Source organism: Lynx rufus, unplaced genomic scaffold, assembly GCF_022079265.1.
Source record: "Lynx rufus isolate CCGP_SWC_20201006 ecotype Redwood Valley unplaced genomic scaffold, mLynRuf1.p SCAF_18, whole genome shotgun sequence".
NCBI classification, from domain to species: Eukaryota; Metazoa; Chordata; class Mammalia; order Carnivora; family Felidae; genus Lynx; species Lynx rufus.
The window spans coordinates 2,481,607-2,498,975 of NW_025814832.1; the positions used below are offsets into that span (position 1 = coordinate 2,481,607).

General features: G+C 50.3%; 1 protein-coding gene across 1 annotated transcript in view; it reads right to left on the minus strand.

Moving 5' to 3' along the window:
* Window positions 1-240: 240 nt before the first annotated feature.
* Window positions 241-17,369, minus strand: part of DOC2B (double C2 domain beta) — a 34,521-nt gene continuing 17,392 nt past the window's right edge. Inside the window, exons 7-9 of the mRNA XM_047080657.1 lie at window positions 5,692-5,773; window positions 4,595-4,691; window positions 241-3,914 (exon numbers count right to left, since the gene is read on the minus strand). Of these exons, the coding sequence (XP_046936613.1) occupies window positions 3,778-3,914; window positions 4,595-4,691; window positions 5,692-5,773 (316 nt within the window). The 3' untranslated portion in view covers window positions 241-3,777. The remainder of the gene's footprint in view (window positions 3,915-4,594; window positions 4,692-5,691; window positions 5,774-17,369) is intronic.

Genomic DNA, 17,369 nt, shown 5'->3' on the forward strand with positions numbered 1-17,369 from the left:
ACCCACCAGTGCCTGGTGGTGGAGTTAATACTTCACAACTGTTTGTCGAATGAGTGGATGACAGCGTAAAATCTTGGGAGGCATGAGATGAATCCTAGTTGTGTCACTTACAAGCTGTGTGATTCAGCACATTTTAACCTGAGACTTAGTTTTCCCGTCTGTAACCGGAGACCTACCTCTCATGAGTTCTTTGTGAAGAGTTAAAGGAGACAATGTGCTGAATGAGCCTCAGTTGCCATTCTCTCATTCTTTCCGGTCCTATCAACTCTATTTAAAGGAGTCTCCCAAGCCAATTGAATTGCAGTGAACGTTTTCATTTACTTTGGATTATAGGTCGTTATAAATATTAACAAATAAGACTTAAAAAGGACACCTTCGAGTAGGTCAGACGAAAGTACAAAAATTGTGTGTGGGGCTGCAGTTTAAGGACCTTTTCTGCAGCCACCACATGGTAGCAAAACGGTGTTAAGCAGTGCACGAGAGTCTGCGTCGACGACAGCCAGAGTCCATGCATCGGGAGGTTCTCTCGGTTTGAGAAGAAACAAACAGTAGGACATGCACGGGCCGGGAGGTGCAGTTCCTCGCTCTTGCCGCTAGGGGTCAGGAGGTCACCGCTTCAGGGTTGGAAGACGGGGCCCGTCTGGGATTGATTGGCTAGTGGTGGCGGTGGGAGGTGGGGGTGGAGGAGGATGCAACGTGCTGTCGGGCAACTTCCTGGTTACTGACACCAAACTTTGGAATGACTTTGTGGTGGTGGTTGGTAGGGAGGGGCGTCAACTTTCCAATCTTAGACCAGAGGAAAGATGCCAGTTTGGGGCCAAAGGCAGAGATGATACTGCAGCTTCCCAAAGAGCTTTTTCTTCAGCAGATACAATCTGCGAGGGGTCCAGAGCAGTGCCAGGGTCCTGGTGAAGATTCCCTCCTCCCTGGGGGTAAGCGTGGGGGGGGGGGCTCCTTCCTAAGCACCCCACCCTCCACTGGGGCTGTCTGTCCAGAAGATCCATCTTTTATCCTGTCCCTGGTCACGAGGGACCATCTTTCAGGACCAAGTCTACCCTTGTACAGCCTGGGGCAGTAAAGAGCCCCAAGTGGGCTCCTTGCATTTACTGGGCCTCTGTTTTCCCACTGCCTAATAAGGTAGTTGTTGAGACTCCCAGCCCCTTCTAGCCTTGCCATTCAGTTCAGTCTCTTCACAGAAAGTCTGTGGGGTTCTTTTCTGAATGAGGCCCTCCAAGAGGCAAAGCTAAGAAAAAGCTAAGAAGATACCCAGGGCTCACCCAGACAGGAGGCCTCTCCAAAATAGGCCATCTCTTTGCTTGCTCCCCAAAGGTTCCCCCACGCCAGCCTTGTGGTTAAAAGAGGAACCCTTGCCTGAGCCCCTGTGAGGAGCACGGCCTGGCCCCTGGACTCAGAGCCCAGGGAGGGATGGATAGCTGAGCTCTCGGCCTGGACTGTGGGGACCTCTGGGGAAGCTCTGAATGGCAGAAGTGATGTCAAAGCTATCTAGCAGCTGAGGCAGCAGGACTGCCGTGGTCCTACCCCTTCACCATGCACCAGACCCTACCGAGTCTGCTATCTGCTGAACCCTCCAGAAGCCCGGAGGCAGAGGCCTAGAGAGTACGATCTCCCAGACAACCAGACCACGTGGCAGTCACAGGACCTGGGCTGAGTCCTGGTTTGCCCTTTCCCAGCTGTGTGCCACTGACAGACTACACAGCCTCTCTGAATCTCAGCTTCTTCGTCTGTCAAATGAGGACGACAAACCCACCCCATAGAATTGTGAGGATTCATTGCGAAAGTGCATGTAAAACTCTTAACATACACAAAGCTACCTTAAAGACAGGAAAACCAAGGCTCCGTGACCAGCAAAAGTTTTCCAGCTACCATTTGGGGGCTGGAATCCTGTTCAACCTGCAAAGTGGTCAACCTGCAAAGTGGGAAAGGGCTGATGGGCACTTGGTGGAATTCGAATCATCACCTCAGGCTTCAGATGGTGATGTGCTTTGTGTCTGCAGCAGGCAAGAGTGAGCCCTAGGCAGGCAGCTTACAGGATGGACCTCTTGTGTAGGAGTCCAGCACCCTACTTCCATTGTGTCCATAGCTCTGGGCTGGCAGTGAGGCAGGGGCCATGAAGCCCGGCCTTTGCCAGCTGTGGTAGGGCAGGAAGGCCTCAGGCAGGTCACTTTCCCTCTCTGGGCCTCTGTTTTCTCCATCAGCGCAGTGATGGGACAAACACAGAAATTCCCTGGTTTTGCATTAGTTCATACAGCAGCCTTGAAGGCCCCTGGGTAGGCAGGAAAAGTTTGGGGCTTCATACCTGGGCCCCAAGATTCCAATGCCCTCAACCTGACTCAGTGTGCAAGGCCCACCAAGCAGGGTGTCTCAGCCCTTGGAGGGAGAGGAGCCAGCCTCACAGGTCTTCCCAGAAATGAGGCCCTGGACTGCCACCCAGCACTCTGAAAGGAACATCAGTGGCCACAGTAGGGCCAGGATGTAGGGCACTCATCTGGGCCTCTCACTCCCTAGCCCTGAACTCAGAAGTGGGGGGTGGGTGAAGGAAGAGGGTGAGGATGGAGACTTTTTGCTTCGTGAAAAAGGGAAGAGGGACTCTTCTGGACTAGAGCTGGCCTCATGCTTAAGTTGGTAATGAGAGGCTGGATCCATCCTCCAGGTTCTTAGGGAGGAGAAAGATTAAAGGTAGGAGAACTGGGTCTGAGGACTGAACTTGACCCTGACCCATCGCTTCCCTCCTATGAACTGGGGTAAGCCTGGCAGGAAGGGATGGGGTGAGAGCAGGGCTGGGTGACATCACCCCTACCCCCATGCCTGTCCTAACAAACCCTGTCTCCAGAGTGAGACCCCACATCTTGCACAGTGATCCTTGACCCAATCACCATACTCTCCCCTCCAGGCCTTTGTAGACCATTTCCACTGCACACAGTGCCTTTCCTCTATCTGCCTAGAAACCCATTCATCCTTCAAGGCCTTGCTGAGGCATCACCCTCCTCCAGGAAGCCCTCCCAGCCTCCCAGCAGAGTCAGAATCCATGGCACTCACCAGTTATGTCAACCTGGCCTTGGCATTCCTCACTCCCTGTTGTAATGGTTTCTAGCTCCCTGATTAGACCAGGAACTCTGAGGGTAGGCCCTGGTTCTCATTCTTCTCCAGCGGCTCGTGGAATCATTGAAGTGTTTGCCAATTGCCCATGTTCAGTGAGCTTGTAGGAACTTGACCATTCTTGCTCTCAGGTCAGCTTTTCTCCATCTGCCCAGTAATGCCAGAGGCGAACGGTTGCAGTAAGAGCCTCCTTTTGGGAATAAACTTCTCCAACTCTTCCCCTCATGCCCCTTTCTCCCTAATGTCTCTCAGGAGTTCTCCCTGGCCCCACCAAGGCCAAAGCGCCCCTGCACTCCTGTTCTCTCCACCTGGGGTCCCCGTGACTTACTACTGACCTCAAATAGGGTCCTCAGCCCCTGGATGGCCCCCTTCCCTTCCCTGGGGTGGGTGCTGAGGCCAAGGTCCTCTCCCATCTCCTGCCCTCTTGGGCTCCAGGGGGCTGGAAGCAGGCCCAGCTTTCTGGCCTTGCTCTCCCTTGGAGTGGCTAGGTCCTCCACAGCCTCCAAGCGGGGGCTGCAGTGGCTCTGTGTCTGAGCAGCATCCTGGATCTCCCCCAAGATGAGGGCCAAGGCCCTTGGTGGCAGCTGAGGAAGCCCAGGGCCAGGCTGGTGCTGGGCCAGGTGACAGGCAGGGGCGGGTGCGGCAGCAGGTGGGGGCTGGTCAGTCGCTGAGCACAGCCCCTGGGAGTTCATTGGTGAGCGTGTGCCAGCGCTCGATCCGCTTGTCCTTGTTCTTCAGGCAGTCGAACCAGTGCTTCAGGCGCTCGCCCTTAGCATTGATGCCCAGAACCACGCCTCCTGCAAGAAGGGAGCCGAAGGAGTAGCGAGGGACATGGTGACCTTCTGACTCCCAAGGGCCTGGGGGCAGGGGTTCCCATAAGACTAACCTTCTTGAGCCAGTGCCCCCCACCCCAAAACCACCCCCTCCAGGGCTGGACCCTCCACCCTGCCCACTGGGCTCTGAGGGTGAGCAATGGTTTGACTACCACACCACACTCTTAGCCTGACCCCCATCCCCACTGCGAAACCAGAGCCCTGGGATCCTGTCCTTCCCCTCTCTAGGGCCAGAGCAGTGCTGGGGGTAAGGTGTGGTCACATCTTAGGAGCCGAGGGATGGAGGCAGCTCCACTCTGCACAGCCACGACGCTGATGCCGACGCCCACCAGGAATTCAGGGACCTGAGGGCTCCGAGTCCAGCCCAAAGCACTGACCATCTTCATCTCTCACCACTGCTCCACACAGCCTGGTGTGTGACCCTCCCAGACCCCTTTCCCTCTCTGGGCCTATCTATTCCTCTGTCACATGGAGTCAGGCTGGATAAAGTCTGAGGCCCCTTGTGCCTGGGGCCAGATAGTCTGGGGAAAGCCGGGGCCATAGAGGCTAGGAAGCAGAGGCTGTGGCCTGGATTCAGGGTCGCTGTCCTCTGCGAACCCAGAACAGGCATGTGGCTAAAGGACATTCTCATTGTGTCCTCTTACCAATGAAATCGTTGGATTTTCCAATGTCATAATCCCAAACAGTGACTTCCAGGGTCTTCTTCGCCAGGTCCCCATGCTTAATCTCGTAACAGAATTCCTGGTGGTCAGAAGAAGAGAGTCAGGGCCAACACCATGGGGTCTGGAACCTGGCCAGTGGCCAGGAAGGCTCTGGGGGTGCGGTGAGGGGCAAATGAATGGAGGGAGAAAGGAAGGGAGAGGGAGAGGGAGAGGGAGAGGGAGAGGGAGAGGGAGAGGGAGAGGGAGAGGGAGAGGGAGAGGGAGAGGGAGAGGGGGAGGGGTGGATGGGAGGGTGATCAGTGCTCAGTGGTAGATGGTGGCAGATCCTCACCTATTCCACCCACTTCTGCCCGAGAACCTGGCTGGGGTCCTCAAGGTCCCCTGCTCTCCAACCTGCCTGGTTCCTCTGTCACTGAAGCTGCTCTCTCCAGATCCCCAGGAGCCTCATTATCACCAAATCAACACACACTTGGCAACCTTAGCATGCTTGACCACTCTTGGGTCTGGCTCTGTTGACCACTCCCTGCCTTGTGAAAGTCTCTCCCCCACAGCTTCCGGGATCATCTGACATCTGGTATCCCCTTCACTCTCTGAAAGCATCTCCTTGGTCTCCTCTGCCTGCCCCTCAGTCACGCGGGCTCTTCCCTAGGCCCCTCTGCTCCTCTCCATATGCCCCTGCCCCCCGAGCTGAAGACCTTGGGATCCACCCGGAGCAGACCTTCTCAAGGCCCTGGGACATCTCAAATCCTCACACCCACCAGAGCTTTCTCCATCGCGCTTGTACCTCCCCTCTTGTTGTCGGGTCCCCCCCTTCCACCGCCACATCCTCATGGCCACAGTCCCCATCAGCTAGATCCTCTGAAGAGCTTTCCGGGATTCCTTGCATCTCCACCTGCACCACTTTGGCCTGGTCCAGCCTGGCCTTGCCTCTCCCCCACCTCTCATGGTTAGGGGCTCTCCTGTTGGCCCCTCCCATCCCTCAGTTTCCACAGTAACCCTTGGAAAAGCCAGTCTCTCCAGCAAACCCTGCCCTGAGGGAGAGCAAGCAGCTTCCCAGCAGCTTCACCAGCCCCTCATACCTCGTTGAACTCGGGGTTCAGGGTCTTCTTCTTTACTGCCGTCTTGTGTTTGGATTTCTTGTCCACATCTGGCTTCAGGTATCTGGAATTAGAACCAACAAATGGGCAGAGGGTGGGGAGAAGCTAAGGGGACAGACAGAGCCAGCAGGGCTTGGAAAAGCCTTTTGTTCTGGAGAGACATCCCTGGGCCCCCCATTCATACTAACCATGGGACACCCCAGCACTACTTTGTGGCCAGGGTTAGTGGTCATCTGCAGTGGGAGGAGAAGCAAGCGGTTCCTTTGTCACCTAGACTTCTGTCCCCACGCCCATTTCGGAAGTTAACCACAGAGTCCCCTTCTCCCCTAGAGGTTTTTCCTGGTTTCTGGAAGTCTAATGTTCATAAAGCTTACATTTCCCACCAGAAAAAAAAAACATTTTTAGCAGCATTGGTCCCTTGTTAGTTTAAATAGCAGATTTATCAAGATATAATTCACATACTATGAATATCATCTTTCTAAAGTATGTGAAGTATGGTATATAATTATACAGGTGCTATATATAGTATACAACATAATAGTCTATTCCCAGATTATACAACCATTGCCTCTGCCTCACTGGAGCTTTGAGGAAGTTACAACAGTGCTTTCTGTAGGGAGAGTGAAGCCTGGCATAGGAGCCAGTTCCTTTATAAGGAACTAATACCTAGACTTTGATACAGAAGGACTGCTTTCATCAGGCTCAGAGAGGTAGAGGGACTTGCCAGGCCACACAGCTGCTCAGCACAGGGCTGGTGCTCACAACCCAGGACAGGAGTTCCTTTGCAGAACTGCTCACCCTGTCCCTGCATAGACACTTGAGTGAGAACTGTCCTTCCCCTGCTGAGAGTTCTTTGGGCGTGAGGACTACATCTGTCTCACTCACCACCAGCTTCCTGGCACCCTGCTTGGGGCTCAGTACACTGGGTAGGTCAACAAACACCTGCTGAATGAATGCATGAATTCCTAGAAGTGACATTACCCGCCCAAAGGTACACACGTATCAAGTTTCTTGCTTCATTGTGCCAAACTGTCCTTTGGAAAGGCTGTATGGATGATGCATCGTACCCTCAACAAAGCTGAGTATGGCTGCCTTAAAACTCCTTGCTGGTTTGCAATCATCTCTTGGACATCAGTCTTAGCAACGTATTTATGGATGGGTCTCCTCAGGCAAGGGAAACAGAAGCAAAAATAAACTACTGGGACCATACCAAAATAAAAAGCTTGTACACACAAAGGAAACCATTAGTAAAATGAAAAAGACAACTTACTGAAAGGGAGAAAATACTTGCAAATGATAGATCTGAGAAGGGGTTAATACCCAAAATATATTAAAACTTTTTTAACATTTATTTTTGAAAGACAGAGCAGGGAAGGGGCAGAGAGAGAGGAAGACAGAGGATCAGAAGTGGGCTCTTCACTGATAGCAGAGAGCCCAATGTGGGGCTCAAACTCACAAACCATGAGATCATGACCTGAGCCCAAGCCAGATGCTTAACCGAGTCACCCAGGTGCCCTTAATACCCAAAATATATAAAGAACTTACACGCTCAACACCAAAATCCCCCAAATAATCTGATTAAAACATGGGCAGGGAACCCGAATAGACATTTTTCTTTAAAAATAAGATTAAAAAAAAAAAACCTGTAAAGTTTATTTATTTTGAGAGAGAGGGAGCACATGAGTGAGAGAGGCAGGGAGAGAGGGAAAGAGAATCCCAAGCAGGCTCTGCACCGTCAGCGCCGAGCCCGATGCAGGGCTTGGACTCACGAACCATGAGATCATGACCTGAGCAGAAATCAAGAGTTGGATGCTTAACCAACAAAGCCACCCAGGCGCCCCTAAGTAGACATTTTTCTGAAGCAAGTATACAGATGGCCAACAGATACATGAAATCAATAATCATCATGGGAGTATAAATCAAAACCACCGGGAGATACCACCTTACACCTGTCAGAAATGGCTAGCGTCAAATAGACAAGAAGTAAGTGTTGCTGAAGATGTGATGAGGAACCCATTCCTTGTTGGTGGGAATGCAAACTGGTGCAACCACTGTGGAAAACAGTATGGATGTTACTCAAAAAAGTAAAAGTAGAAATACCATATGATCCGGTAATTCCATTACTGAGTATTTACCCAAAGAAAACAAAAACACTAATTCAAAAAGGTATGGATATTCTCGTGTTTACTGAAGCATTATTTACAATAGCCAAATTATGGAAGCAACACGAGTATTCACTGATAGATGAATGGATAAAGAAAATGTGGTATATGTATGTATATGCGTGTGTGTATATATATATATTTGTTCTATATATACACAAGGGAATATTAACCCTAAAAAAATGAGAGCTTTTCATTTGTGGCAACATGGATAGACCTAGAGAGTATTATACTAAGCGAAATAAGTCAGAGAAGTACCATATTCTTTCCCTTACGTGCAAAATCTGAAAACCAAAGCAAATGAATAAAAAACCAGAAACATCCTCATAAACCGAAACAAACTGGTAGTTGCCAGAGGGGAGGGACAGGAAGGAAGGGACAGGTAAAACCGGTGAAGGGAATTAAGAGGTACAGATTTCCAGTTATTTAATTTTTTTTTTTCAACGTTTATTTATTTTTGGGACAGAGAGAGGCAGAGCATGAACGGGGGAGGGGCAGAGAGAGAGGGAGACACAGCATCGGAAACAGGCTCCAGGCTCCGAGCCATCAGCCCAGAGCCTGACGCGGGGCTCGAACTCACAGACCGCAAGATCGTGACCTGGCTGAAGTCGGACGCTTAACCAACTGCGCCACCCAGGCGCCCCTCCAGTTATTTAAAAAAAAAAAAAAATCCTTGCTGGCTTGAAAGGCAGCAAGTGTGATATATCATTGTTGGCTTTTTCAGTTGTGGTTTTTATTACATAAAAAACACTAGTTCGTTATAGGAACACTAGAAGATACATACTGAAGAAAGCTGGAGGTGGGAAAGAGAAATGAAGACGTAGATCCACACAAAAACCTGTTTAGCAGTGCTATGCAGTTTATCAATAACTGGAAACTCACAAAAACCAACAGGAAACAATGAACAAAATGCAAGTAAGTACACACCTATCAATAATTACTTTAAATCTACATGGTCTAGGGGCGCCTGGGTGGCTCAGTCGGTTAAGCTGCCGACTTCGGCTCAGGTCATGATCTCGCAGTCCGTGAGTTCGAGCCCCACGTCGGGCTCTGTGCTGACAGCTCAGAGCTTGGAGCTTGTTTCAGATTCTGTGTCTCCCTCTCTCTGACCCTTCCCCGTTCATGCTCTCTGTCTCAAAAATAAATAAATGTTAAAAAATAAATAAATAAATTTACATGGTCTAAATGCTTACAAGGCATGGGGTTACAGAATGGATTAAAAAAAGGAAAAAAAAAGACTTATCTATAAGCTGCCTAGAAGGGACTCAGTTCAGACTTAAAGACACAGACTGAAAATGAGGGGATGGAAAAAGAAATTACATGCAAATGGAAGTGGGGGTGGGGGGAAAGCTGGGGTAGCAATACTTGCATCAGACAAAACAGACTTTAAAACAGAGACAAAGAAGGGTAGTATATAATGATAAGGGGATCAGTCCTACAAGAAAATATGAGAGTTATAAATATGTATACACCCCACATTGTAGCATCTAAATACATAAAGACATAAATACTAACAGACAAAGAACACAACTGACAGTAATACAGTAATAGTAGGTGACTAATGCCCCAACAATTACATCAATGGATAGACCATCCAGGCAGAAAATCAATAAGGAAACTGTCTTTGAATGGCACATTAGACCAGCTGGAACATTCTCCAAGATTGATCACCTGTTAGACCACAAAACAAATCTCTATATTTAAGAAGACTGAAATCACATCAGACATTTTTCCCAACAATAAGAAACTAAAAATCAATTAAAAGAAAGAACTGGAAAAACCCACACATGGAGGATAAACAACATGCTACTAAACAACCAGTGGGTTAACAAAGAAATCAGACAAAATTTAAAAATACAGGGAGACAGGGCACCTGGGTGGCTCAGTTGGTTGAGCATCCAACTTCAGCTCAGGTCATGATCTCACGGTTTATGAGTTCGAGCCCTGCGTCCGGCTCTGTGCTGACACCTTAGAGTCTAGAGCCTGCTTTGGATTCCGGGTCTCCCTCTCTCTGTCTCTCCCCTGCTCATGCTCGGACTTTCTCTCTCAAAAATAAACAAACATTAAAAAAATACATGGAGACAAAAATGAAAACACAATGGTCCAAAATCTTTGCGATGCAGCGAAAGTAGTTCTAAGAGAAATTGACAGAGATACAGTCCTACCTCAAGAAACAAGAAAAATCTCAAACAATCTAACCTTACACCCAAAGGAACTAGAAAAAGAACAAACAAAGCCTAAAGTTAAAAGAAGGAAATAATAAAGATCAGAGTGGAATAAATGAAATAAAGACTTAAAAACAGGAAAATACCAGTGAAACTAAGGGCTGTTGTTTAAAAAGATAAACAGGGGCATCTGAGTGGCTCAGTCAGTTAAGCACCTGAACACAGAGCCCATAATTCTTTCTTTTTTGAAATATTTTGAAAGCAAGCGAGCGAGCAGGGGAAGGGTACAGAGAGAGGAGGAGACAGAGAGTCCCAAGCAGTATCTGCATGGTCAGTGCAGAGCCCAACATGGGGCTCAAACTCACAAACCATGAGATCATGACCTGAGGTGAAATCAAGAGTCTGATGCTTAACCAACTGAGCCACCCAGGTGCCCTTAGAGAGCCCATAGTTAAACCCATGCTTATATGGGTTAATTAATATACAACAAAGGAGGCAAGAATATATAGTGGGGAAAAGATGGTCTCTTCAATAAGTGATAGTGGGAAAACTGGACCATTTTTTTTTAAATTTTTTTTTCAACGTTTATTTATTTTTGGGACAGAGAGAGACAGAGCATGAACGGGGGAGGGGCAGAGAGAGAGGGAGACACAGAATCGGAAACAGGCTCCAGCCTCTGAGCCATCAGCCCAGAGCCCGACGCGGGGCTCGAACTCACAGACCGCGAGATCGTGACCTGGCTGAAGTCGGACGCTTAACCGACTGCGCCACCCAGGCGCCCCACTTTTTTTTTTTAACACCCTGTACAAAAATAAACTCAAAATTGATTAAAGACAAATAAAAGACCTGCAACCATAAAACTCCTAGAAGAAAACAGAAGTAGTAATCTCTCGGACGTCAGCCTCTGCCACATTTTTCTAGATATGGCCCCCTCAGGCAAGGGAAACAAAAGCAAAAAAAAAAAAACAAACAAAAAAAACTATAGGGACTACATCAAAATAAAGATTATTTGTGCAGTAAAGGAAATCAACAAAATGAAAAGACAACCTACTGAAAGAAAGAAATTTGCAAATGATATATCCATTATCACCGTTAAATCCAAAATATATAAAGAATTTGTGCAACTCAACACTAAAAAAAGCCGATTAAAAGTGGGTAGAATAGATTGTTGTTTTATTTCAAAGAAGACACACAGCTAGCTAACAGAAACACGGGAAGATGCTCAACATCAGTCATCATCAGAAAGATGCAAATCAAACCCACGAGATATCATCTCACACCTGTCAGAATGACTAGTATGAAAAAGACAAGAAGTAACAAGTATTGACAAGGATGTGGAGAAAAAAGCAACTCTCATGCACATTGGTGGGAATGTAAATTGGTGCAGCCACTGTGGAAAATTGTATGGAGGTTCCTCAGAAAATACCTAGGGGAGGGGGAAATACAGGCTTCCAGTAAAATGAGTAAGTCACGAGAATAAAAGACACGGCATAGGGAATATAGTCAGCGATATTGTAATAGCGTTGTATGGTGACAGAGGGTAGCTACAGTTGTGGTGGGCAAAGCATAATACATACACGTGTTGAATCACTGTGTTGCACACCTGAAACTCACGTAACATCGTGTGTCAACTATCCCTCAACAGTGAATAAATAGAATGTGGAAAAAAAAAGAAATAGTAGATGATCCAGTAATTCCACTACTGGGTATTTATCCAAAGAAAATGAAAACGATAATTTTAAAAGATGCGTGTACCTGTGTGTTCATTGCAGCATTATTTACAACAGTCAAGATATGGATAGATGAATGGATAAAGAGGTGACACAGACACACACGAATATTACTCAGCCATAAAAAAGAAGGAGATCTTGCCATTTGCAACAACATAGATGGACCTAGAGAGTACGAAGCTAAATGAAATAGGTCAGAGAAAGACAAAAACCACGTGAAGTCACTCATGTGAAATCTAAAGAATAAAACAAGCGAACAAAGAAACAGACCCATAAACACAGAGAACAAACCGGTGGCTGCCAGAGGGGTGGGGGTGGGGGTTCGGGCAAAACTGGGGAAAGGATGTGGGAGACACAGGTTTCCAGGTATGGAATGAGTACAGGGACAAAAGCCACAGCATAGGGAATATAGTCAAAGGTATTGTAATAGCATTGTATGGTGACAGGGTAACGTTGTGGGTCAATTATACTCAAAAAAAAAAAAAAAAAAAAGGAAACCGAAACGTGCTTCAACCTAAAGGGGAACTGAGCAACAACTTGTGGTTTCTCTAGGTGATGAATGACTATCTGGTAATAAGAAAGACCAAACTACGGGTGCTCGTGATCATGTGGGTGAATCTCCAATGCGTTATGCTACATGAAAGAAGTTAGGTTTAAAAGGCAACATGCTGAAAGGTTACCTTTAAAAGAAAGTGTGGAGGGGCGCCTGGGTGGCTCAGTCAGTTAAGCATCCGACTCTTGATCTCAGCTCAGGTCATGATCTCCCCGTTCGTGGCTTCGAGCCCCGCATCAGGCTCCGTGCTGACAACACCAAGGCAGCTTGAGACTCCGTCTGTCCCTCTCTCTCTCTGCCCCTCCTGTGCATGCATGTGCTCGCTCGCTCTCTCTCTCTCAAAATGAATATAAGTGCACTTTTAAAAAAAGGCCGGAAAAGGCAAAACTGTTGGGAATGAAAACAAATCTGTGGTTGCCTAGGGCTGGGGGAACTTTCTGGGGTGACAGAGGTACTCCCTATCTTGACTGCGGTGGTGAGAACAAGATTGTATGTAGCAGTTAAACTTCAAAAGGGGAGAAACTTACAGCGTGTAAATTCTACCTCACTAAATCTGACTTTTAATCCATCATAGGAACCTGGAATTCCTGTCAACTTGGCAGGTGGACACAGAGCCAGATTTTCAGATTTCATGCCACTTTGGCTTTGGCTTGGCTTTCCTCCCGTACCAGAGCTCTAGCACCCCAGATACAAGTGAAGGCACTTTGTTGCCCTCCCCAGTCCCTTCCCCCTCCTCCCTGCCTCCCCAGAGACCACCACTGCTAGGACATTCTCTGCAGGGTTGGAGATCTACAAATGTCCAGAAACAGTATCGTGCTGTATATTTGAGATCTACAGATGTTCAGAAACACTGTTCTCAAGTTTGCTTTGGGGATCAGCATGTTTGGATAGCTGTCCATGTTAATTTATCTAGCCTGAATTTATTCATTTTAACTGCACACTACTTCATTACACGCATATGCCACATTTTATTAATCTATTCTTCTGCTGATGAACGCGTGGCTATTTCGAGTGTACTGCTATGCCGAGCAATGCTGCAAAAATCAGCCTCTCACCCGTACGTGGGTTTCTAGGATACAAACCTGGGAGGGAGATAATGCAGCCACAGGGTGCCCACATTTGCCTAGTTGACTGGATATGGCTGACTTTTCCTCCAGTGGTTATGGAGAGTCTCCTGATTATCTTCTGGATGGTTATGGCATTTCCTCTCACAGTAGTCTTTAATCTACTGGAAATCACGGTTTTGCTAATGATTGAGGTGGGGACCCAAATCACTGGTTTTTTCCCTTATTTTCTTATTTATTTTGAGAGATGGAGAGGCACAGCCTTGGGTGGGGGCGTGCAGAGAGAGAGGGAAAGAGAGAATCCAAAGCAGGTTCAGCATGGTCAGTATGGAGCCCGACACAGGGCTCGAACTCATGAACTGTGAGATCACGGCCTGAGCAGAAATCAAGAGTCCAGCACCCCTCAAATCACTGTTTATGTGGAAAACCAGTAGCCCCTGCACCATGTGACCCAGGTCAGCTTCCCATTATACCTGGCCCTGCTGCTGGGCCTGATGGCGTTGAAGTTTTAAATAATAGCTCTACTAAAACATGATTCAGGGGCGCCTGGGTGGCTCAGTCAGTTAAGTGTCTGACTCTTGATCTCGGCTCGGGTCATGATCTCACAGTCGAGATCGAGCCCCATTGTCAGGCTCTGTGCTATACGTGACGCCTGCTTAAGATTCTCACTCTCTGCCCCTCCCCTGCTCGTGCTCTCTCTCTCTCTAGAAAAAAAAAAAATGATCCACACGTTATATAACGCGCTGTTTTAAAACATACAATTGGGAGCGCCTGGCTGGCTCAGTCAGTGGAACAGAGGACTCTTGATCTCAGGGTCGTGAGATCCATGTCGGGTATGGTGCCTACTTAAAAAAAATAAAGTACAAAAAATGGTTTTTAGTATATTCAGAGCTGGGCAATCATCACAGTCAATTTTAGAACATTTTCGTCACCTGGGAAAGAAATGCAGTACCTGTTAGCAGTCACTCCCCATTTCCCCCCAACCTCCTTCCAGCCCCACCAACTACCAATCTAATCTGTTAGCTGTCTCTGTGGATTTGCCTATATATATATATACATAGTTTATTTATTTTGAGACAGAGAGAGATCACAAGCAGGGGAGGGGCAGAGAGAGAATCCCAAGCAGGCTCTGCGCTGTCAGTACAGAGCCCGATGCAGGGCTCAAACTCCCAAACTGTGAGATCACGACCTGAACTGAAATCAAGTGTCCAACGCTTAATGGACTGAGCCACCCAGGACCTCCCGTATTTGCCTATTTAAGGCTTTCGTATAAATGAAGTTCTACAATGTGTGGCTTCTTTTGTGTTTGGCTTCTCTCCCTTAGCATAATCTTTGCATGGTCTTTTCAAGGTTCGTACAGGTTATAGCATAGCCATAGTTTTATGGCTGAAGCCCGTCGCTCTGTGTAGCTATGCCACTGTTGGTCTATCCACTCATCAGCTGACGGACATTTAGGTGGTTTCCTTTTGTCCCCTGTGACTGATGCTGCTGTGAGCATTCATGTACCAGTGTTCGTGTGCACGTGTGTTTCCAGCTCTCGAGTGGACTTGCTGGATCACGTGGTGACCCCATGTTTAACTTCTGAGGAACCGCAGATGGTTTCCTAGAGTGGCTGTACCACATTTTATAATAAATAAAATCCTACTTACTTACTTTAAAATCTTAGTTTTTTTTAACCTAAGCTTACTTTTTTTTTTTAATGTTTTATTTATTTTTGAGACAGAGACAGAGCATGAGCGGGGGGGTGGGGGGGCAGACACAGAATCCGAAGCAGGCTCCAGGCTCTGAGCTGTCAGCACAGAGCCCGACACGGGGCTTGAACTCACGAACTGTGAGATCATGACCTGAGCCAAAGTCGGACGCTTAACCAACTGAGCCACCCAGGTGCCCTATTTTACTTGCTTATTTTTGAGAGCAAGAGACGGGGGGGGGGGGGGGGGGGGGGAGAGAGGCGGGGGGGGGAGAGAGGCGGGGGGGGAGAGAGGCGGGGGGGGAGAGAGGCGGGGGGGGAGAGAGGCGGGGGGGGAGAGAGGCGGGGGGGGGAGAGAGACGGGGGGGGAGAGAGACGGGGGGGGAGAGAGACGGGGGGGGAGAGAGACGGGGGGGGAGAGAGACGGGGGGGGAGAGAGACGGGGGGGGAGAGAGACGGGGGGGGAGAGAGACGGGGGGGAGAGAGACGGGGGGGAGAGAGACGGGGGGGGAGAGAGACGGGGGGGGAGAGAGACGGGGGGGGAGAGAGACGGGGGGGGAGAGAGACGGGGGGGGAGAGAGACGGGGGGGGAGAGAGACGGGGGGGGAGAGAGACGGGGGGGGAGAGAGACGGGGGGGAGAGAGACGGGGGGGAGAGAGACGGGGGGGGAGAGAGACGGGGGGGGAGAGAGACGGGGGGGGAGAGAGACGGGGGGGGAGAGAGACGGGGGGGGAGAGAGACGGGGGGGGAGAGAGACGGGGGGGGAGAGAGACGGGGGGGGAGAGAGACGGGGGGGGAGAGAGACGGGGGGGGAGAGAGACGGGGGGGGAGAGAGACGGGGGGGGAGAGAGACGGGGGGGGAGAGAGACGGGGGGGGAGAGAGACGGGGGGGGAGAGAGACGGGGGGGGAGAGAGACGGGGGGGGAGAGAGACGGGGGGGGAGAGAGACGGGGGGGGAGAGAGACGGGGGGGGAGAGAGACGGGGGGGGAGAGAGACGGGGGGGGAGAGAGACGGGGGGGGAGAGAGACGGGGGGGGAGAGAGACGGGGGGGGGAGAGAGACGGGGGGGGAGAGAGACGGGGGGGGAGAGAGACGGGGGGGGAGAGAGACGGGGGGGGAGAGAGACGGGGGGGGAGAGAGACGGGGGGGAGAGAGACGGGGGGGGAGAGAGACGGGGGGGGAGAGAGACGGGGGGGGAGAGAGACGGGGGGGGAGAGAGACGGGGGGGGAGAGAGACGGGGGGGGGAGAGAGACGGGGGGGGAGAGAGACGGGGGGGGAGAGAGACGGGGGGGGAGAGAGACGGGGGGGGAGAGAGACGGGGGGGGGAGAGAGACGGGGGGGGAGAGAGACGGGGGGGGAGAGAGACGGGGGGGGAGAGAGACGGGGGGGGGAGAGAGACGGGGGGGGGAGAGAGACGGGGGGGGAGAGAGACGGGGGGGAGAGAGACGGGGGGGGGAGAGAGACGGGGGGGGGAGAGAGACGGGGGGGGGAGAGAGACGGGGGGGGGAGAGAGACGGGGGGGGGAGAGAGACGGGGGGGGGGAGAGAGACGGGGGGGGGAGAGAGACGGGGGGGGGAGAGAGACGGGGGGGGAGAGAGACGGGGGGGGGAGAGAGACGGGGGGGGAGAGAGAGAGAATATTCCAAGCTGCCTCCCTTGTGTCAGCCCAGAGCCCAAAGCGGGGCTCGATCCCATGAAACATGAGATCACGCGTGACCTGAGCCGAAATCAACAGTGGTATGCTTAACCAACTGAGTCACCCAGGTGCCCCTAAAATCTTTAAAAGTAATCTCTACATCCAACGTGGGGCTCGAACTCACAACCCTAAGATCAAGAGTCACACTTCACTGGCTGAGCTAGCCAGGCATCCCTATAATAGGACCTTAAAAGTGACAGAAATAGAATGGAGGCCGATGGGAATGGTAGGCGGCCCCAGAGTTGTGCCTGTGGCAGGCCTGGCCTCCCTATGGTGTCAAGACACCCCATAGCGCTTGGGGCTCCTCACTGTCCCCTCAGGCCAGGCTCATCCCTCTTCTAGGTTTAGCTCCTCTATTCCTCTGCCTACACAGGAATGCCTCCCCTCTGCTGAGCCAAATTCCTGCCCGCGTCCCACCCTTCCAGAAATTCTCACTGTGAAAGCAAACATCCATCATTTATTTGTAGCAGGCCCAAAGCACGGATGGTGCTCGCTGTGTGTCCCGCTTCCTCCCTGTCTGCAGGGCCACCAGCTCCTGCCTTCCCCTCCAAGCTAGGGTCACTGCATAGCCTGGCACAGGTGCATGATGGCCTTGCACGC